General features: G+C 40.2%; 1 protein-coding gene across 5 annotated transcripts in view; it reads left to right on the forward strand.

Moving 5' to 3' along the window:
* The first annotated feature begins 1,499 nt into the window (after positions 1–1,499).
* LOC108163627 (cartilage oligomeric matrix protein) overlaps positions 1,500–23,389 on the forward strand; it is a 28,687-nt gene continuing 6,797 nt past the window's right edge. Inside the window, exons 1-9 of one of the 5 annotated variants that reach the window (XM_017299028.2) lie at positions 1,500–1,580; positions 2,364–2,609; positions 10,879–11,079; positions 13,599–13,665; positions 13,732–14,047; positions 14,119–14,248; positions 14,319–14,456; positions 16,684–16,878; positions 16,949–17,066. In XM_017299028.2, the coding sequence (XP_017154517.1) occupies positions 10,995–11,079; positions 13,599–13,665; positions 13,732–14,047; positions 14,119–14,248; positions 14,319–14,456; positions 16,684–16,878; positions 16,949–17,066 (1,049 nt within the window). In that variant the 5' untranslated portion in view covers positions 1,500–1,580; positions 2,364–2,609; positions 10,879–10,994. Of the gene's footprint in view, positions 1,718–2,363; positions 2,610–10,878; positions 11,080–13,598; positions 13,666–13,731; positions 14,048–14,118; positions 14,249–14,318; positions 14,457–16,683; positions 16,879–16,948; positions 17,067–23,389 lie in introns of all 5 variants that reach the window. The other 4 variants (XM_017299027.2, XM_017299031.2, XM_033393198.1 and 1 more) reach the window with 4 other exon arrangements.

The following is a 23,389-nucleotide window of genomic DNA, read 5'->3' on the forward strand; positions in this document are numbered from 1 at the left end:
TCTGTACCTCCCACCCATCGGCTCTGGAGAGCTGCTCGTATATCCCACAGCTGGTCAATGCGTGGGAGTGGGAGTGTGGGATCTTGACTTGAAAGTTGGCTAAATTAGCCGGGGAAAACAGTGGAAGGAGTTGAAGGAGTAACGTGTAAAGTCCAGGGGTTTAAGTAGAAGAAATGTTGTTGAGGGGTAGTGGAAATATTCTCGAAAGTATAGGAATTTAAATCGATTTTATTTCCCCTCTCACATATTGTAATATGCCCCTACTTTATGTTTCTTAAAAGCATTCTATCCAAAAATAATTAAATAATATTTAAAAAACTTCTTAGTTGTTTTTTTCCTTAATATAATCGATTAAACTCTAGATAAAGATCTTAACGATCGTTTAACTTATTGTTCATTTATCAGAAATATATTTCCAATATATTTCCCATACGAGCATACAAGCCCTTAAACCCAATTGCAAAAGATCAGTCAAGTGTTTACCTTTTATTCAAATATTGCATGTGGGCACCTTGGCTTAGTCGCTGCAAAAATACTTATGACTAATATCTGTTCAAGAAACCTCTGCAAAAAAACTTGGGATACAACAAATGGTATTTCAGCAATGTCCCTACAACTTTTACAAGCCCACAATCAGGTATTAGTATGGAATATCATCCCAATCTACTAGAGAAATCTCTATAAGAAGAGTTGTTAAGAGGTACGAGGTTTTATTGAGAGAATATCCTCAAAAGTAGCATAATTCGAACTCCTTTCATATTTCCTTTTGCATTCTCCACCGAAAAAAACATTTCTAATGATTCACTTTTTCAAATTGTGCCAAAGAAAAGTCCTAGTCTTACAGAATAATAGTTTGGCAACTCTGTAAGCCACTTTAAAAACATTCAGACTACCATATCTTTCCTCTTGCATCTTACACCGAAAACACATTTCCAATGATTCACTTGCTCAAATTTGCCAAGTCTTACAGATAAATGATTTGGCAACTCTGTATACCCCTTTAAAAAACTTCCAGGCTAACATATATTGTTCCTACCTCAAAAGTGATTAAAAATCTATGAAAAATCGCCGTAAAAGAACCTGTACTACTTCCCAACTTTCCACTTTCCCAATTATTACCAGGAACCCCCCCCCCCCCCCCCTAGCAAATCACACACCACAAACAATCTGGCAACCCTGTCAAGCTCTTACGCAAATTTCGCACGTGGGCGTCTCCGCTTACTCACGCGTCAAAAGAAACACAAACGAAGACAAAATGCTGCCTGTTTGCCGCTGCGCTGCTGAGAGCGTTTCTCCCAGAAAACAGCAAAAGCATAAGCCAAGAGCAGCGACAAAAGCAACAAAAGCAACACCAAGAAAGAGCCACACAAAAGCAGCAACAAGTCAACGGCATCTCAACAGCTGAGAACAAAACAAACTGCAATCAGGCAACACGCCAATGGGAAACCGGGCAACAACAAGTTGTTTGTGCCGCTGCCGCTCTGCCACTCTGCCAGTGGCACTGCCTCTGCGGCGACTGCGACTGCGGTGTTCCGTTCCCTTCAGAGTCTCCAGTGCGCGTTTGCACGTTGAACAAGACGGTACGGTACGGATCGAAAAGATCAGCAGGTGAAGAAACGCAACGCATCGGGATCGGCATCGGCATCGGCATCGGCATCGTAATCGCTAATCGAGAAAATGCCCGCTATTTTGGCCCGTGATCTATGACGGCTTTTAAGTGTGTGTTTCTCAAATCATTGGGGTTGGGGCTCTTGTTAAATTGTCGCTGACAAAGTTTTTGACAGTTCCCCAATACCACCCAGAGCCAGAGCCCAGAAGCATCCTCAGCATCGTTCGTTTTCCATTTCCATTCCGCTGTCAAGGTGTCTCGTGTCCCGTGTCCCGTGTCCCCCCCATGTCCGTGTCCGTATCCGCGTCCGCGCCCGTGTCCGCGTTCGCGATGCTTCTGCCTTCTTGTTGTTAATAGCATAAAAGTGTTTTAATTTTTATTAGCACGAACACCACAGCCAGAGCCAGAGCCAGAGCCAGAGCCAGAGAGAGCCAGGCACCAGTCCCACACATCAAGTCAGTTGTGGAGCAGTTGCCGTCACTGGAGGATCGTCTTCTCCAATAGCCACCGATCGCGTCGCTGCGCGTTGCGTGTTGATTTTCGTTCTAATAAAATCAGCTCCCAAAGATCTTCGCGTGTGTCGTCTGGCCTGCCTTTTCTACCTCCATACCCATTCCCCTACCCCATCCAGAGACCCAACTCCATCTCCATCTCCTTCTTTTCGTTTGGAACGGATTTATGTGTGTCGCATTCGGATATTTTGAAAAGGGTTTAATTTATCTAATGCATCCGTTTCCTTATCCGATTCTTATAGTGTGAATTTGTTTGATCTTCGAAAAGAAAAAAAAATAATACAAAATAAAATACAAGTGTGTGTTCGAAAAAGTGTGGAAATAATCGTAAAAATAACTCAAACTCAAGTCCATTCCGTTTACATTCTGCACAACGAGCTGACAGCCGCAAGTGGCTAAGCAGCAAAAGGAGCTGCTGTCTGTCTCACTTCTCGAACGGAGAACGGTGGCCCACCACGGCGTTGGCGTGCAACGTCCTTGACTGAAAGGTGAGTGTGAAGGTTGCCCAGATCTCGCACAGATCTCTGAGCTCTCGGCCGGCAAGGCGCTCAAGAGTGTGCTATAAATAGTAGGTCGGTTGGCCTAGTCTCTGGGAAAGTGGGATAAGTGCCTGCTGCCAAAGAGTGTGGAAGTACGTTCCGATTTAATTGTTGCATGGCATACTGCTTGTGGAAGATTTGTTTGTGGGGTACGGGATAAAAGCGCTGAGAAAATAAGTGCAAAGAATATTGGGGAATATTGGTATTGGGAGTATCTTTTTGAGGTCACTTCGAAAGATTCAGTGCTTCAAACTATACGAAAGGAAACCAGTGTCATTTCGTTGAAATCTAGGGAATGATCTCATGTTTATATCGAAAATTCGGCTTTTAAATAAACAAAATAAGGAAATTAAATAAAAATGCACAATGATTAAAACATAAATGCATTAAAAAGTATTTTTAATACTGACCATATTTAAACTAAACATAAAAAATTTAAAATAAAATTAATGTTTTAAATTTGCTGGAAATATATTTAATTTAAATATGAGATATATATATTTTTTTAAATATATATTTAATCAAAACATAAAAATATTTCATTCTAATATGAAATATATTAAATTTTAAAACTATTTCATTTAAATATGCGAAATATTTGTTTTAAATATCTAAACGTTTTTTAAATATTCAAATGTATTTATTTTATAAATAAAATATATTTAAATCATAGATTTTCATATTAACGTAAAATATAAGTGCAATCATTCTTTTTTTTTAGCAATTTCCACTCTTGGTGCAGAAATAAACAAAAATAAATATCTTAGAGAATAATATTCAAATCCCAGTGCATTTTTTCTCTGAGTGTATGCCGCAGAAGTTGTTCTAACATTTACATAGTAGCAGAAAATAAGTTATAAACAAGTATTTACATCATTAAAATTAATAACTGGTATAGAGGAGGAAAGCAGAGATTTAACGACCCAAGCGCCATCTCCCCATAGGTTCTCAAGAGTCCAAACAGCTAAAATATCTATCAATACAATGAATCCTCTCTATCATATGTTACCCCGTTTATTGTCCAATGTCCAAAACTCTCTTTCATCTGTCTTTATGGCATGATAATCGCTGCGTTATTGATTGGGCCAAATTATGAATAGTTTTTTATAGTGAGCGCCTCATTTCACCGCCATTTCATATCTGATGATAAATCATGCTAATTGTTGTTGTAATTCAAATACTATCCGATACATATTAATTAGCCACACCCAATACGAAAAAAAACCACAGAGCAGCGGAGCGGAGGCCTGTGGCCGACACATTAATCTATTGGTAGATCTCTGGGTCTTATCTGCATTGGCGCCCATAAATACCACAGAGTCCAGTCATAATTTATTAATTACTGGACTTTCCACACATATTTTAGAGGTCCCATTTGGAGGCTGATGTCTCTTTGAGAACTATAATTATCCGAACTTATAGAGCCATGGTTTTTGGGGGAATACAAACAACAGCCGCAATTTGTTTACTGCTTTGCTGTTGACCAAATTCAGTCGGTCGGAGACAATGCCACAGATACGTATTGGTTTTGATTTGGTTTAAATACATTCTGTGGCAATATATTTCATTTGATTTCCCCCATCAAGTGGCCTGCTTCTGCGCAGAGGACGCCGCTCTACTGCTCTATTCCAAAGCGATTCAATTAAAAGACGCCCACAGCCAAAAGATCTCCATAACAATTTATAACTGCCTTTCCAAGAGATGTCTCGCTGGCGGAGACTTGCGGTTATTTTTTTTTTAATATTTGAATATATTACGATAGGCAGCGGCAGTGGCGTCGTGACCTGAGGGGGATCTTCAAGAAGGTACGAGCATCGTAATTTAATTTGAACTTGGAATAGAAAGAGTTACTCAACTGCTGGCTTGATTAAAAAACATCAAAAATTAAATATAAGCTCTGAATATAAGCCCTGAATTTTGGGTCTCACAAAGGAAGAAGATATCAAATATTTACTTTTATTTTTTATATATTATTCAACTAACTGATTACATGAGTTATGATGGAGCTCTTATAATTATTATATATTATTCCACATCATTAAAGATCAAAGGGCATTCCCTGAGCTAGGTTAATCATTCATCTACGTCTAAAAACTCTATAAATAAATGTCAAAAACCTATTTATTCGCCTGCCATTTAATCCATTCAAGTGACTCAAGATCTCTCTCTCTTTTGCTCGTTGTGCTGACCATATATAGATTGTCTCAGTTGATTATTAAAACATAAATAATATTGTTGCTATTGTTGGCATTGGAATTTCCGTTTGGCAGCGAGGCAGCCGAGTTATGGGTTCGTTAACAAATGTAAATCAAGTGGAAAATTGTTGCAGCAGCAAATTAGCGCATCGTCCAGTGGAAAGTCATTCGAACAACAATTTCCGACACAGGGCTAAACAAATTTTATAAATCGAAAATTTGCAATTCAAATAAACCCCGGGCTTAGTCACAATAAAAAGATCAGTCTTGTCTTTGTCTTTTTATTGTTACAATATTTGGACGCGGCGTCAAATGTGATTCAAATGAAAAGATCGCTTTAATGGTTCATCAGCATAAGTTAATGGGATTTCGACTTTTGGACTAATGATGGATTAAACATATTCTAAAGAGTTTTGACAGCCAACTGCCCAACACACACACACACACACACACAGAAAATTAGCGAAAATTTATACGCCTTGGCCAGGCATAAAATATATCATTTATAACCTGTTGATTGGGATTCGAGTGGAGCGGGGAAGATCTCTGGGTGGCTGTTTGGTTTGGCTATAATTTGATATTCTGCACAGATATGCAAATGTCGAGAGGTGTGGTCCGGCAAACACCTGAGACGATATCGCATAATTATATAGCCGCCATATATGTACAGGCATGTGGCATGTGGCAGATGCTTGTTTTATGGCAATATAATATGTTTTGGGACAGATTCTAGCTGCCGGCTACAGTTAATACGTATTTAAAGAAGGTATTTTTGTCTATATCTATCATTTCGTATTAGCATAGGCTGGAATGTATGACTGTTCATATTCTTTGTTTCTTTTTTTTGTAAATTACATCCCTCTATAAATAATTATACCCAACACTTTACACTTGGTTTTCCTTCGATTGAGCAACTCTTGTGGCAGGTGGCAATTACCATACCAGAAATCTCCATCACCCGCCAGCATTTAATTGACAGACCTTTCAATATTATGAAATAGGACTCCAACACCTGAATAACCAACATTTCAAGCTGTCAACTACTGCATTTTTGGGTGGGAAAATAAATGTAGAAAAATCCGACCCCAAAACCGAAACGAAACGCAACTTAAATCGATACAAATACAGAAATCAATGGAACTAGAGGACCGTCAAGTGCCGTTCGAGTGTCGCCATTGAACTCGACTTTGAATCGATGGGTCCCGTGGGTCTTGGTCTTGTCTTAATCTTGTCACTTTCACGCACTCCCCAGACACTCGCGGGCACACTCGACTCGCGCCGGAAGTTATACAAAGTCCCATTATGATGATGAAACCAATTTATCAGGCGGCACAAAATCAATTCAGTTCAGGCTGCAGCTCGTTTTTTTTTTTTTTTGGTCTCCAATTATGATGTGCCTGGAAAAATGTAGACAAAAGCTAAAGAAAGTTTTGCTGCAAATGAAAATCCGCTGAAGAATTTCCCTAAGTGGCTTACGCTCTCTCGCTGAGGCTCTCCCTGTCTGTATCTGTATCTCTTTCTTGATGCCGGGGATGCGTAGGCGCCGTCATAGATTTTTTCCATGTCAAACCAGCATCTGACAGCAGGTTTGCCAGCGGCAGCAGCGGCAGTACCCAGCCCCTCACCGCGACTTCATCTGTGGCTCGAACTGAAGTTTTCGGCTGAGCATTTAAGCGCGGCTGATTTGATTTCAGTGACACGACGCCTGCGGCACCAACGGCCAAAGCTGCGGCTACGGCTGCGGCTGCGGCGAAACTTGTCCTGCCCACACGCGACTGCAGCGAAGCGCAGCGTCAGCGTTAGCGTCGCCGGCAGCTGTGGCAGCAACAGCGGCAGTCGCGCATGCGCAGTAGCTCAGCCCAGCATTTTTTGCTTCTTTTCGTTATATTTTCCGCGCTGTTTTTAAACGCCCTGGGGGGACGTGGTCGCCGCTGAGGCTGCATGCTGCTTGCGACCAGCAAAAAGAGTCAAAATATTTGAATTTCTAATGCCACACGAGGGCCGTCACGAGAGTCCATCAATGAGTCATGTGAGAAGGGATCACTCTGCATTAATGTAGGGTGTTTTAATGGTATATAATTTATGTATATTTTATTTGTGGATTACCTAAGTTTCAAGATATCATGGGGGTGGATTCACGAAGTGTAGCAAAAACTTTAACTAACGAAAAACATTTTTATCAATGCTATTAGATAATTAATTACTTGGGAAATACTATTTTCTTAAGTTTTGGGTGAATATACAGAAGTTTTTAATAGGATTTCTGAAGGCGAAGTGTTTTCTCACTCTAATCTAATATAATTTCAAGAAGAATGTTCCTTTGTACCCAATAATTATTAAAAATCAATATATAAAAACATATCTCAAATTAAAAATAAATACAAAAAATATTAAGAAATTAAGAAACAAAATTAAATAAATAAAAACTAACTAAGATATAGATAAAATATAATTTTGTAAAATATTTCATTTAATTTGTTTTTCTTTTACTTAATTAATTAATTATTCAATATTTTGAATTTCTATTTTTTTTAAATTACTTTTTATATATTTTAAAAAATTTTTTTTTGTGTGTTGATTTATTTTAAACTTATTTTTTTTTTTTTTACGATTCTATTTAATTAAAAAATGCCAAATATTTTGTATACTTAAAAGTATCATATAATTCTATATGCTATTCGATAATATTCTCCAGGGTGTTTAGTGCATTGAAAACAGATTTTTCCTTGTAGTGCTAAAAATTATTCAAAATAAAATATGACAAATGCAAAATATCGCTTCCTCTTAACTGCGATATTTGTATAAGCCTCGACCAACCCTCGCTACCCAGAATACACACTCGTGAAGGTTCTCCAACTGCTGCCTTCCCCCAGGCAGGGGCTACGACTACGACTACGGCTACCCATTCGATCTGATGAAAATGACTTTTCCGATAAGCATCAAATTTCCTTTGATGATAGACCAGAAACGCCTTTTGTCACTGGCTGCAGTCACTCGTCGTCGGGTGATGACGCTAAACTCGTTCAATCGGCTCTGTCGGATCAGTAAGGGGTCCCGGCCGGGCTGGACTGGGTGACTAGTGGGTGAAGATCCCATCTCCTCCGCCTAACCCTCTGGCCTGGCCATCGATGCGGTTTTCGGTCGTCAGTTGTTGGCTTTGCGGCTTCCGTGTGCATTTGCCTTTTGCTTAATTAAATGTCAATCATTGTACGGAGGGTGTACTCCTCTCCACAATACGACTACGAGTGTATGCTCGTAAAGACGGACTTTGTTTTTGATTTGTCCGCTTTATTAACTTGATGTGGCATCGTCGCAGCGGCAGTCATCATCATGTGCTTGTGGTTGTGGATTTGGTTCGGCGTCTCCATGGCGCGAGGGGTCTTATGTTGTTGAATGCGTGGGCGCTGGACAGAGATACAGATACACAATACATATCTGTCTCTGTGTGCCTGATATATGCATGATCTATTCCAAAACCAATGGCATTAAAAAGTATTTAATAAATTTCAGGCCTGAGGATTATGTGTTTCGGTTCTCCATTCTCTGAAGGTGTCTCTCCACTTCTGGTTTTTTTTTTCTATTTTATGGTGTGTGTTGGGGGCGGATTATTCGGTTGACATTTGGTGGGAAATGTTCTGGTTGGTGTGGTTCGCGGTAGCCAGCGGTTGGACAACTTAACTGGCTATTAATAAACGTTTCACTGAATAGATCTTGGCACAGATCCGAGGCCCTGCCTTGGGGGTTAAGTTCTGGGTAACCTTTCACAGTATCGAACGACTTAAGCCTCCAAGAACTTATGGTTAATGGTCGGAAGAAGATGGGATTACTTACGCTTCAGTTTGTCATCTGTTGAGACGATATTTCAAGGGAAGAAGATCTGTGCTGTCTTCCTGATTAATCAAGCACATATAGATTTTGTTTTCAAGTGGAAGAATAATTGAAACGATTTAATTGATCCCTAAGAAGATTATAGGAAATCTGGAAGAGGTTTAAGGTATCTAAGAAGCTGTAGATATTCAGGAATAGCTATAACTCTTTGAATTTATGGATAATTATACTAATACTATCCGCCTATCGTAATCCTTCCGTCATATGGCACATAAAATCCTTAAAATACACCCGCAAACACTCTGCTCTCTTGGCCTCTGTCTTTCTACTTTTACTGCCTCAAGGAGGAAGAACTTGTGGTTATTGTGGTGCTGTGTGATCTCTGGTAATTGCGATTACACCCATAAACGGAATAGATCCTACTGCCCGCCCGACTTGTGACTCAGTGACATTGTAGCCAAGAGAACGAGCAACGAGAGCCAGCCAGCCAGCGGCAGCTGCCAAGAGGGGACTGCCAACTGCCACTATAAATCCATAACTGTCAGTCAACAATTTTTTGGACCAGTATCTGAGAAGTTGTCGTTGGGTTTGTCGGCTTGTATGGCCATAACGACATTTGCTTTTGTGCTTTCTGTGACTCTGTGGACTCTTCTGTGACGACCGTTACTACATTCCTGGGACACCTTTGAGCCGCAGGCCTGAAGCAAACAAAATCTTGGCCACATTTCTTGTGTTTATTTAAGCATGAAAATTGTGTAACTTCTTGAAGATGAGATCTGGGATTTGTATCTCACTTCTTGACGTTTTTGTGGGCTTCTCAAAAGCCTAATTGCAACCGGGTATCTTTTTTTGTGGGATTTTCCAATACATTTTACGATTTCCCCGCTCGTTATGCACTTGTTCCCCCAAGCAATCGTACTAAATTTTATTTTATTTCATAGATCGTTAAATTTGTGTATTACACTGAATTTATGAACACTGAAAAACGGAAAACTGTAGAACTACAGTTCCCCTTTGATCGCTAAAGATTTATGTGAGCGATAGAAAATGGTCGTCAATTGACAGAAGCCGTTGAGGAAGTACTATTACACACAGATTGATGGGGTTTTCCCCAGGGAAAACAGAAGAAGGCTAAACAGTGGTAAAAATTATTTTTGTGGGCAAAACTTGTTTGTGCTTAAAGATAATCTAATCAAAGCCAAGATATTTTAGCTATTCGAATAGTATATGTATCTTTCAACGGGGCTGAAGTAAGTTATTCTGCCATTCATTAGGCGATTACCAAACTGGAAAATGGCAGGCGGCATCTGTTTGAGCAACAGATAGGAAACCCGATCTTTAATTGCTTAATTTAGAGCTGGAAAAACTTTAAAAATTCAACTAAATTTTGAAATAAAATATAGAAGTACTTTTAGGGAACAACTTTGACCCTTCCCAAGGCAAGACATTAATTTCTCTCACTTGAGAGAACTGAGCACCATTCATAAATAAAATTAAAATATGGGACCCCACTCTCGCATTACACTTCCAGGAATTACATTTAAGAAAAGCAGAAAGCTTCCAGCGACCTTTCCAGCGAACTTCCGCTTGGAGGAAACACCTGAAAACACACAGAACAGTCTTAGAGAATTAAACAAACATTTATTTAAGTAAAAAACCAGGCGCACACAAGAGACGAAAGAATGATTGCAAAAATCCAACATAAATCTCGGGCAGCTCAAAGAAAGAATCCAGGCACATGGGGATTACAGAAAGAAATATACAACTTTTGCCCACGAAATGCTTTATTACGGATGACGCCCACAGATGGCCAAACGAGATGAAAGATATGTGGGGGGAGGGAGATATATATAGTCATCTAGGTGATACCCGACCAAGTACTTCCGGCAAAGTGGGGGGAAGGGGTGCTCTTTGAAATATTTCAAATATGCTGCCCAAACATTTCTGTTGGTCTTGGTCGTTTAATTCTTTTCTCGTTATTACATTTTTAATTTGAATTTTATTTATTATTTTATGCGATTTTATATGATGTCTGCTTGCCGTCGCCGCCGCCGTCTCACGATGCATTTTATCGGGGAATTTTATTTTTAAAACGAAAATAAACAACCACCGACCGACCGACTGATCTCTGAATTTCTGCTCGTTTTTCCCCCCGTTTTATTTCATTTCATTTCATGCTTTTATTTATATTACAGCGGACGACGGACAGACTTTTGTGGAGAGAAGAGCCACGGCCGCATCCCATCCAGTGCCGCACGTACAGATATATAGTCGCACCATCCCAGCCCACAGACCTGCCCAGATTGTGACGATGAATTGGACGCGCGTGCTGCTAATCGGGCTGACCGCCTTGGCGCTGACATTCGTGGAGGTTGCATCACTCTCACTGGATCCAGGTAAGTGCCAGAGACTATCCCCATGCTTTCCACTCAACTCTTTTTCCTCACGCAAATACCATTGTGCAAATGCACTGAAAGAAATGCTTTGCAAATAGTTTAAAATTGTTTTGATGGGTTGAAACAAGTTTTGAGCCGTTCTATGCCATAGAAAGTGTAATTTATAGAGAACCCCCACTGGTTCCTCTTTAGATACATAGTTGCAGATGCAGATCTTGTTAGAAAAGATACTGATACAGTACAGATACAGATGCAGATACAGAGGACCCGTTTATGGAACAATCTTTCGCATAACCTTTAGAAAATTAGGAGCGCAAATTTATATTAAATTTTATAATAATATCAAAGTATTCCTAAGATAAAATTTAAATATAATAATATTAATACATAAATTTATACAAAAATAATAAAAAAAAAACTAAATAAACAAAATAAAATAAATAAATGTAAAAAAAATAATAAATAAATATATCGAAGAATTTTTAAGGTTTTAGTAAAAAGTAATGATAATATTAATACATAAATTCATAAAAAAAAACCAAATACAATAGCAAGAAAAAATAAACAAATTAAAAAACTATTTAAATATAAGGGCAAAACATTTAAAAAACAATAATAAAAAATATACATTTAAAAAAAATGATAAAAAATAAACATTTTAAAAAAAAAAAAACCTTTAAAAAAAATAATAAAAAAATTATTTAAAAAAAAATTAAATATAAAAATATGTTAAATTCCAATCAAATTAAAATAACTACAATAATGTAATTTTATCAAAAAAATGTGAAAACAAAAAATTGTAAGTTCTTTCTGTCTTCAATCAATGTACCATACAGTATGTACCCAGTATAATATTCCAGCATAAAACATAGTCTCAAAGATGATCCAATAAAATTTATGGAAAGACATTCCCGCCAGTGTATGCATGTACACATTTTTACCGTTTCTTTTATGGTCACAAACATGCGAATGATCGGCCTGGCTCTGGCTTTGGCCCCAGTGTCAATATTTGCCGTGAACGACCGAAACACCATCCATACTGGTACTGGTGCTGGTATCGTATCCAACTTGGCGATTTATGTAAATCTCGGGCTCGAGCTGGAGCTTAAATCCCAATGAAAACGTCGTCAACTGTCAGATAGGTTCATTGGTTGTTGAGCTGGTGACCTCCCTGAAAGCCGTAGATGGCGTTGGCGGTGCCCGATCACGAGCACGACCAGAGACAGAGACAGAGAGAGAGAGAGAGACTCATTCGCTTTGAGCTCCAGCATGCAGTTGGCCAATGCGATTTCTGTATGTCCATGTCGTGAAGGTCACCCACCCGGCATCATGAGCCTGTCAAAAGTTGGACAAATAACCCAGCAAATGCGTGAAATTCTATATAGAGACGTCTCTTGATAGATTCTTTTGCCTGACAGTCCGCGGACTCGTACTCGTACTCGAAATGCGGATTGTGCAAATACGGACCGGACCCCAGGCCCCAGACCCCCGACTACGAGTATGTCTTTCGTATTTATTTGGGTTAACATGCCGCTGGATTAGAGACAGCAACAACCGCAGCGATCTCTCTCGGGGTGACCAAAATAAACAGTTCATGTTCCATGTTCCAAGTGTCGTAATCTTGTGGCAGGCGCAAAAACGCGATTGCCAATGTTTGGTGGATAAATAGAGCAAGTGGCAAAGTGTTTTGGTTTACTCTCTCGGTGAAGATTTACAAACATGACCCTACCCGATGTTATTTGGTCGAGTTTTTGGTATTTACTTAGCTGTTTATTTGGTAATCGATCTATTTGATTATCTGCTGGAGGAACGGAAGTTGTTCTAAACAGTTTTCTGATAAAAGGAAGTGCGATAAGGTGTGAGGGATTACTCGGGATGACACATAATAAATAAATAAATTTTTAGAAGATTAATATAATTAAATACAAAAAAATTATAAAAAAAGGGAATACAAAATAAATAAGTAAAATAAAAATTTCCGCATTCTTAAATAAATACAAAATAAAAATATAATAAAAATAGTCATAAAAAATAAATTAATTAAATAAAAATAAGACCAAAATATTCACACTAAAATTTGTAATAAAATATATATATTTTTTTATTTTTTTATTTTTTTATTATAATTAGGATTGTATTTTGTATTAATAAATAAATAATTAATTAATTAATAGTAAAATAATATTACTGGTACAAATATATCAATCAGGATTTAATTAAATTTTTAATTTCAAAATTAAATACAATTTATAATAGAATAAAAAATAAATATTTAAATTAATAAATTATAATAATAAATAATTTAATAAAAGAGCCTTAAATATAATTTCATCTTGTAGCACAAGACCAAAAAAAAAGAAAAAATAAATAATAAGAAAAAAAGATATTGCCCAAGGATCTGCTTAAACTAATCAGAACTCACTTAGCCCCTATATATACCCACTCCTATATTCCATATTCCTTGTATCTTCTTTTTCTATCTTTCCATAACAATATATTCCTTTTTTTCTTACCCACAGTTGCCTCCGCCGAACTCGAGCAGTTCATACGAAAAGGCGATGTTGTCATATCCACCAGACACATAAGGTAAACCATCTCTTACGGATCATATACACTTCAGAGTCTACAATATGTTGGCCCTTGCCCATTTAGACCACGTCGGAAGCTGCACATTTCGATAGAAGCTCTCTTCATGATCGATTTCCCCATGCTGAAGCACAAGATGTCCTTCTTTTTGGACCGCAAACAGCAGAGGGTCACCCTGGACATCAGTGCGAATGGAGCCACCGAGTCGCGCAACTTTGAGATACCCAACATCAATGAGACGAGCACCATTCGATCGCTGGCCCTGCAGTTCTCGAAGAATCGCATCACCCTCTATGTGGACTGCAAGGCGAGCACGCATCATGACATCGACATGAATCTGGCCAAACTCTACACACAAATGGACGATCCAGTGATCAAGCTGGTGAGAAGAGACGGGGATCCTTCTACTGTTCGAATGGGTTAGCAATAGCACTGTGCATCTTTCATTGACAGTTCCGTGAGCGAAAGTATCCCCTGCACTTTGATGCGGACATGGAGCACTCCCTGCAGCGGGCCAACTGCCAGAAGGGTCTGCATCGTCGCGGCAATCGGCGCATGCTGCGGAACAAGATCACGGAGCGTGGTAAGTACATCTGAGAGAACTGTCTGCTGCCAGTCAGTCCACCACAACACAACCCACCGATCCATTCCAGAGAAGAACAAGAAGCGCGATGTACGCGGCTGGTACGAGCCAACCATCTCCCGCGAAGGAGTCACAGATCATCGACACCAGGAGGTGCCCACAGACGTTGAGCGCGGCGATATACCCATTCTGCATGGCGATTGTGAAGGTAGGTAGCACCACCCATCGGTTTCCACACACAGTTTTTGTCAGCTGACAGCCGGTAGTCCTAAAGCAGTCAACGACTCTTGGCCCAGACCCAGAGGCGTGCCCTGATCTCTGACAACTCTCCCAAAAGTCTTTGGCTGTGGCTTAGATGCCGCGTTAATGAAATTGTTTGGTGCTTGTCTCTGGGCGTCCGTTGGCGTTCATGTCACTTGTGGAACATAATTCAATTAAGAAAATGTGGCAGAGCCATCGGTACCGAACCACAGAGAGTGTAGGTTGGGGAACTGATTTGAGGGATCGTTTGGTTTTGGTTTTGGCTTTGGTTTGAGTGGGGGCTTGAAATGTCAATGGCATGTGCACGAGACCTTGAAAACCAAGACCAATGAGAATCTAAGAAGGTAAGGTAAGATCTATAATGTACAATACAGGATTGTATTGATTACAGGACTTATTCGTAACAGAAAGCCCTTCAATCAGGACAGCTACCCCTAATGCACGGATAATCTAAAGGCAGAAACATAAGTAGAATCAATATATCCCTCATATATCTACCTCTTAAGCTGTACAACATCATGTAAGACACATGGCAACAACTAAACTAGTCCAACATCGTCGTCTCTGCACATCTGGCCTGCACAAATGTCTGACTTTGTCGGTTGCCTGCCTGCCTCGAGGGCTGCCTCCTGCCTCACTGGCTGGCTGCCTGCCTGCCTCACCGCCTGCCGGAGTGAGTTTTGTCAACATTGAAAACGCCGCCGCCGCCTTAACGCCCAAACGCATCCGTTCCAAGTCACAGATCTCTGGGGTCTCCAAGTCTCTCGATCTCGTTTTGGTTACATTTGGCAACCTTCGCTTCTATCTCTCGTCTGTCGTCGTCGTCGGCGGCACAGCCACGTAATTCATTCATTACGTTTTCTGGCTTTGCGATTTATATGCCGCCCCGTGCTGTACCCATGTCAACGGATAGAGAGGGCGAGTGGGGCACAGATCGTGGGTACAGATCGGAGCCTGCTACCAATTTGGTGTTGTTCTGCACTGCACTGAGCCAGATAAATAATAATTATGCTGGTCCCCAACGAGTGCACAACTTATATGCATGGGCTTTGTCATATCTTGGCGTTCATTAGCCGTCGTATCTACGTGGGCGCCCCACTCTCCCTCTCTCCCTCGCTCTTTCTGTGGAGCACTTAGCGGCGACTTATTGGCAAAGACAGTGAAATGTCTCGATGTGGGTACCACTAGGGTCTACATATAGCTGTCTGCAAGTGTTGTAATTAATTGCTGGCCAGATTTGTAAGGCCTAATGCCAGGTATAGCATTTGGGCCCTAATGAAGATCATAGACAGGCTTAGGCAAATTGGTAATGGCAGATAAGCGGATTGCAAGCATTAATCATAGGAATACTTTGCATATTGGTAATTCAATTAGCGAGTGGGATAGCCTGATCTCTGGTAGACTTACCTGCAGTCACATATGTACTAGGAAAGCCATAACTCTATTAAAATGTGGCCTAGTTACTATATTACTTACCTCTAAGATCTCTAGAATCTAGCAACTATGCCGAATCCCTGTATATTACCGAAACACGACCTGATCCTCTTATGATGTCTCATCTCTGCAGTGAGGTCATGAAATCGGTATTAATCGGCTTTAATTCGCAGTTTAATTAATGCCACAATACAATTTAATAAATCAGCCATATACTACATAAATATATGTACGAGTATGTGTGTTGATCGTGCTCCTTCGACTTCCCATCAGTGACTCAATCAATCAGGGTCCTGACTCATCATCTCTGTTGTAAAAGGGGTCGGGATGCTTGGCTTTTGTTGTCCCATTGCATTAAGCTGCACAAAGCTGTTCAAAGCGCCGAAGGAGTGCATTGGAGTGCGACAAAGCGGATTAGGTTGCAATCAGAGAGAGAGAGAGAGAGAGCAGAGCCTGTACATGCAACATGCGGTACACACGACGATGTGTGCGTTGTTGCATGGTTTAAAATGAGTGCGATTTTTGCATTGGTTAGACCTTAATCTTGTCAGACGCTTGAACGCTTCCCACACACGGGGAACCCAGAGCAACCCAGAGACCCTCTGTGTGTGCCGAGGGTGTTCATGAATTATTGTTGCTTTATTTAAAGCCTCAACGCAACGGAACTCTACCCTCGACTGTTGTTGTAACTCTCTGTTTTTGTCTTTTTGTTTTGTTTTTTGCTCATTGTTCCAACCCAGACGCCCTCGCACGATCACTGAGCGATTTACTGGCTTTGGTTAAGCTGCTCCGTGAAGATGTCGCCCACCAGCGCCAGGAGATTGCCTACCTGCGTATGCTCTTGGAGAACTGTGCCGGCTGCAAGAATCCCCTCTCCGGGGACAATCAGCTGCGACTGGAGCCCACTTGTCGCACGGCGAATCCTTGTTATCGCGGTAAGTGGCGCATTTATCGATAGTTCGATAGCTTAAAAGCTTCAATATTTGTCTACGAAAATTCTTTCAGGTGTCGACTGTCTGGATTCGGCCGCTGGTCCAAGGTGCGGCCGTTGTCCTGCTGGCTTGATTGGCGATGGCAAGATCTGCAAACCGGGCGTCTCCTGCGCCAACTATCAATGCTATCCGTAAGTCTTTACACAGTCCTTTTCCATCCTATCTCTCTCTCTCTCCCGCCCAAACAAAATTAACGCAGCTTGTGGAGCTCTTAATGGCGTCAAGGGCGTGGCCATTGCATTCACGTTAATTGTATTTGTCATGCTGGGAGCTCCAAGGGCTTGAAAAGCGCCGCCGCTTCTCCGATCCGGCCAAAAGGTTCCCTCCTTCGACTCTGACTCTGCAATTATTTGCATTTGGCCTTAATGGCAATTTGATGTTGTTTATGGTTTGATGATCTAGTCAGGCCACAAGCTCAAACAACTCCTTGACTAACACCTCAGTCCTCCACATCCCCATTCACATCCCCATCCATATCTACATGCATATTCTCGTTTATCTATATGTGTGATTGATAAGCAAGTGATGCCCATTGAGAGAGAGGATTCACATTTAGAGGTTTATTTACTTGGTGAATTCTACGAATAAATAAATGCCATAAGCAGGTTACACAGAACTGAACAGAACAGAACAGAACAGAGAGTAAGTGGAGTGGAGTGTGCTTACACGCAGAGAAAATAGGGCGACTTAAAAATACAAAAATGGTTTACTCGGAGAGTGAAAATTGTCAAAATAAAGCCTTTTCACTTAAAATTAAACAATAAAATGAACATATTTGATTTAAATATATTTCATACTTAAAATAATTAAACTTTTAAACTAAATTATATATTTTAATATCTAAAAAATATTTCCAAATTTAAAATAAATATTTTCATATTAAAATGAAATATATTTCATATTTTCATATAAAAATCAAATATATTTTAATTCAATATATATTTCGTATTTAAAATAAATATATTTTCAGTTTTGAAATAAATATATTTCATATTTAAAATAAATATATTTAATACTTAAATTAAATATATTTCTTATTTAAAATAAAATATTTTCCTTTTTGAAATAAATATATATATTTTATATTTAAAATAAATCTATTAAATATTTAAATTAAATATATTTCGTATTTAAAATAAATATATTTTCATTTTTGAAATAAATATATTTAATATTTAAATTAAATATATTTTTTATTTAAATTAAATATATTTCCCACAAATTTAAAATATTATATTTATTTTAAAGTGTTATATATTTGATTAAATATGGGATTTTTAAATACGAATATGAACATAATTCATATCAAAATATATTATATTCAATTTCCCTCTGTTTTTATTTAAAACCCAAACATTTAATTTAAAGGTGGATGTTTTTCTTTTTTCTTTGCCAATTTTTCTCCGCGTGTAAAAGTTGTGTGAGTCATTTGAGTGATTCCGAAACCAGTTTCCTCTCGCCTTTTCCATCTGATAAGCTCCGTAGATCGTAGATATGTCAATCCGAAGGCGAAGAAGACTTCCTAATCCCTTGTCGCTTCGAGACAGTTTAGTCCAATCAACCCGGAGCCGGGGACTACTATATTCAAATGATCTTTATGAAGCACATTTGCTATCTGGCAAAAGATCTCTTTGATATGTTTGCGATACCAAAATGGGAGTAAGTCCTATCTTGACGGCATATTTGTGGGCCCAGACAGGGAAAACCTTTCACTGCTCATAAGATAGACATCAAGCCACCCACAGCCCCCATATTAAGTTATCATTTTGAACAACCGGAAGTGTTCCCCACAGTCGGAAATCCATAAACTACTTAAAGATTGTTCTGGCTCTGTTCCAATGCCAAATTTGTGTCAATCTCAATCATCGAATTATGCAAAAGACCCACAGCGCTGGCGTCGGACCCTAATAAAAACATAAATTCCGGCACTGTACAATATCCATAAATATGTTAAACAAAACTATAACAAGCTATGCGATGTAACGGTGATGGAACCTCAAAGAATATTTGGTAGACACTATTGTCGAACAAAATGCAACAAAACCTTTGCAATACACAGACCTGCGACCCCAGATGTGAGGAGGTCTGGACCACAAATGGCACTTGAAACAGCCGCATAAATTAGTTTAAAAGAACCCGCAGCTATGCCATAAGAACCACAGACCCAGAGCCAACTCTCAAACCAAACTGAGGACTGACTGACTTCATTGTGTCAAAACACTTAAACTGATTTCTGTTATTTTTTCCCTTGGACTCGAACTCGGACTCGGGGGCCCTTTGGAAATGCGAGAAGTAAGCGCCTGGGCCACGCGCATAGGAAGCATTCGACCATAAATTTGTGTAAATTATTGAAAAGAGCCCCCACAGACCCTGGCCAGGGCCCAAAGAACCAGCCAGCGAGTGTTGTAGGTGTCTAGGGATCGGTTCGGATGGTTTGTTTGGGTAAGGTGCGCCTCTGGCCCGGGGCTGACCGTATTTTAATTTGCATAAAATTGTTTTAAATGTTGTCACGATGCGTCGGTCGCGGCCGCCGACTCTCGTTACTGTCATCTTTCATTATCGATGAAATGTGGCCCAATGCGTGTGGCAGCCCCATTCCCCTCCAATCATTTTAATTTAGAACCCACCAAATGTCATCCGAATCAAATGCGGCGGCGTCAGGCCTGGGCTGAGAACATGGTCAACGCTTTGTTTGTTTCCTCCCTTGATTCTAGAGACCATTCTTTATGGAATGGTCTTTTGGAGACCATCGATTCTATTAAAAGGCCATAAAACTTGTGCTAATGACATGCACACCTGTTGTTGCTGGATCCTTTTGTTGCGCAGGTTATCTACAATGTTGTTGTCTTTTTTTTATAGGGGTCACCATAGCCCATGTCACATAAAATATCCACACGGCCTCTCCTTTGTGTAGAAGCGCTCTATATTGATTGAAAATGGTACTCAGAACTTATTCCAAGAACTGGGAAGCAGAGATTTAGGGATCCTCTATCTGATCCTCTTTTTTAAACACGTTTATCTCTTCACACATTTCCCTCATCTTCCATTCGCATATTCTCCCAGCACTTTCCATTTCCAAGATTCCGAGAGAGCTGCTCAGGTGCTCCAACGATTGACCACCTGAAAGCCCAATCATAACTTGGCCCCAGGCCGATGACAGTCCGCAGAGGCGCCTCCGCCCCAAAAAAATCAGTCTTCGCTGCACACACTTCCACTTCTGTGGCTTACAAAATTATGCAGATGATGAAATAATCAGCAGTGCAATCAAGACCCACAGAGAGATTATATTACCTATCTAGGGAGATAGTAGATAGCAGAGAGATTCCGATTTGAAGACCGATTGCAGGCTGCAACATGTGTACGGGGCATGTTGAACACTTTTCGAGACAGAATTCCATTTGATTGTAGGCAACTTTCCCACAGAATCTCTCGAATATCTATGCATATTCCCCTACCCCCTCTAGTTTTTCTCTCTGGCCCAAACAAAACGTTTACGGCCATGGCTCGAACCAGGAAAAAGCAGAAAAAGAGGAAGCAACTGGAGAGGCTGGTTCACAGCTTCGAAAAAAACATCAAAGTTCGGTGGAACGGTGGAACGCATATCTCAGTGGGAATCAAGTTCGCCTACGCATCGGGGAAAAAGTGGATCCATTGATTCCAAGTCGTTGTCGTTGTTGTCGTTGTCGTTGCCGTCGTTGTTGGTGGGTTCGGTTCGGTTCGCTTTGTTGTTGTTGTTTTTGTTGTTGCTGTGGCTCTTGACTCTCTGGGGCCTGTGTCTGTGGCAGCGTTTGACTGCTTGGATTCAAATTAATAGTTGACTGGCAGCGAATCCAGCTCGGGCCACGTTTATACGTTCCGCATATCATGATATTCAGGGTGTGAATACATTAAATTTGTACTTACTTGGAGTTCCGCATAGTTTGGAATTTATAAGTGTTTTTTATTATATTTATTACTATTTATAATTATATAATATAATAATATTTATATTTCCAATATTTCTTCCCAGAAATATATTCTTTTTAATTTTTTTTTTTTTTGGTATTTTGTAATTTTTTCATGGAATAAAATCGTGAACAAATTTAAAATTTTTAATTTTCAAAATCGTGTTAAATCAAAACCGTGGAAAAAAATACCGTGTATTAGGTGTATAAATATTTCACAGCTAAATACTCATTAATATTAATTATTTTGTATTGTAATTTTTGCTACATAACTTGGAAATTCATAACTGTTTGGATAAGGCCATAAGGACCCATTTTATAAGGTTTTTCCTTATATTTTATATATTATATTTTATATATATTATATATATTTATTTTTACTTATTTTATATGGTTTTTCCAGTATAAGATTTTATCGTTACATTTCCAGAAAATCTGTTTATAATTAATTCTAAAATTATTTGGATAATTACCAGTATTTCGAATATTCAACATTTCAATGGAATTTTCTTGTTCCTTATTTATTTTTTATTTATTTATTACACATATGAATTTTTTAAAGCTATAGCCGAGACCTAAAGCTATACTTTTTTTCCCTAAATTTTCGCACCGCATAAACCCTATATCTTGGCACATTGCCGTTGTCTCTGCGGCTGTCTTGGCCATGCGCAGGCGCAGCCGCAGCAATGAAAACAAAAACAAGCCCAAGCCCAAGCCCGGGCCCGGGCCAAGTCGAGATCAGGCCCGAGCCATTGGAGGCAGATCCGAAGCCACAGCTGAAGTCGTAGCGTAGTCGTAGTCGGAGCCAGAGTCAAGCAACCTCACAGATAAGTGGCCTGTGGCAAAATAAACGCCGCTTTATGGCAGTTAGCTGCAGTTTGTCTAAAGCGTGCGCCACTTGGGAGGAGAGAGGAGGCTTCGGAGGAGTGTATGGAGATTGAGGATGGTGGCACATGGACGGATCCCCCTGCCTGCCTGCTCTGTCAAAAGGGAGCCCCAGATTGTACGAGTGGTGGCAGCCAAGTGTGTTTCTTTGGCTCTTTTGTTGTTAGAAGTAAGTGCTGGGGCATTTGCATGGCATGCGCGCTACCATTAGAAGCTATTTGGGTGGAGGGTTAATGGAAGCCACGTAGCGAAGTAGAGTTAGGGTTACGATCGATGATAGACCATTGAAAGAACTTAAAGAAGGACTCTTAGTGGCAAAATGAGTGGCTAAAATCAGTGATTAGTTGTCTGCCAAAAGCCCTGACAAATCTTGAATGTCTATCATATGTTAATTCCTTCCAGTGTAATCCCCCAACTGTAGCTCGACCAGAGCCCAGGCAGCCTAAAAGCCTTTGCATGCTTCAGAACCATGTTCACACATTACTCAGGTCCGGGCCCTGCTCCATGCTGGTGGAGCTCCCTTCTAAGGCTCCTTTGGGTGGTGTTTGAACTGGTCTCGAAAGGGAACCACAAGAAGAGCAGGGGCCAGGGCCGCAAGGAGGCAAGCCAGCAAATTGGAATTATGAATTATGAATGCGTGGTTAATAAAAAGAACGGCCAAGAAGCAGGCAGTCAAGACAGGGCCCAGGTCCAGCTCCAGCTCCAAAACTCCGAGTGGGTTCGTCATGCTAACTATGGGATAACCATAGGATAGAATGGGGGATAGCTGGACATTGGGCGGGGTCAGTGGCAGAAATGCTAATGCGTTCCTCGTTGCGCTCGACTGGATATTTTCCCAGCACTCAAACGATGCCGCACAGACACACAGACAATATGGTCGAATGAACTGAAACAAAGCAGAAAAGCGCAAAGTGTCAGTGCCAGTGCCAGTACCAGTGCCAGGAGGAGGCGTCTGGGAACGTAGCTAGAAAGCGAAAACCCCTACGCAATATCCAACATGGATATGGCCATGGCAGTGGACGGACAGCAGCGCGCCTTGACTTAGACCGCTTGCCACTTAAGTACTTAACACTTTTTGCTAATTGCGCGTTGCCGGTTGGAGGCAAGGTAGGCCTTTGGTCGAGTCGTCCCCCGTTGTGGCAGCCACAGCCGAATCCCCAAAATGCCTACGCACACACCCCGCGCACCCCGTACACCCAACAAGTGTGTTGTTGCCCGCCATGGGATATGCCAAAGTCAAGAGCGGAGCCCGCGGGCTGATGAGTCTCATCCACTGACAGCGCCAAAGAATAGAAAAAACAAAATTTGAATCTTTTTTTTTTTGCTACCTCAGGTTTGTTTTTTGTTGAGCCAACGAAAGAAAATGTTGTTATAATACTCTGCCTGAAAGGGGAGTAGGGCATGGGATATAAGACTTGGTTTAGAGGGCAATATTAATAATAATAATGAAGGAATTTATATGGTTTTTCAGTGCCTTGCCTTATTATTAATATATGTATGCATTCACGGTACACGTTGTCCGTTGTTGTTGCAGCCGCATGAGTTCTCAATGAAAAGAGAAGAGTACGTATGGATAAAGCACAAGGATAAAGCTATCTATAGTGGAATGCTATCCTAAATATTCA

The sequence above is a fragment of the Drosophila miranda genome, chromosome 4 (assembly GCF_003369915.1).
Source record: "Drosophila miranda strain MSH22 chromosome 4, D.miranda_PacBio2.1, whole genome shotgun sequence".
In the NCBI taxonomy this organism is placed as follows: domain Eukaryota; kingdom Metazoa; phylum Arthropoda; class Insecta; order Diptera; family Drosophilidae; genus Drosophila; species Drosophila miranda.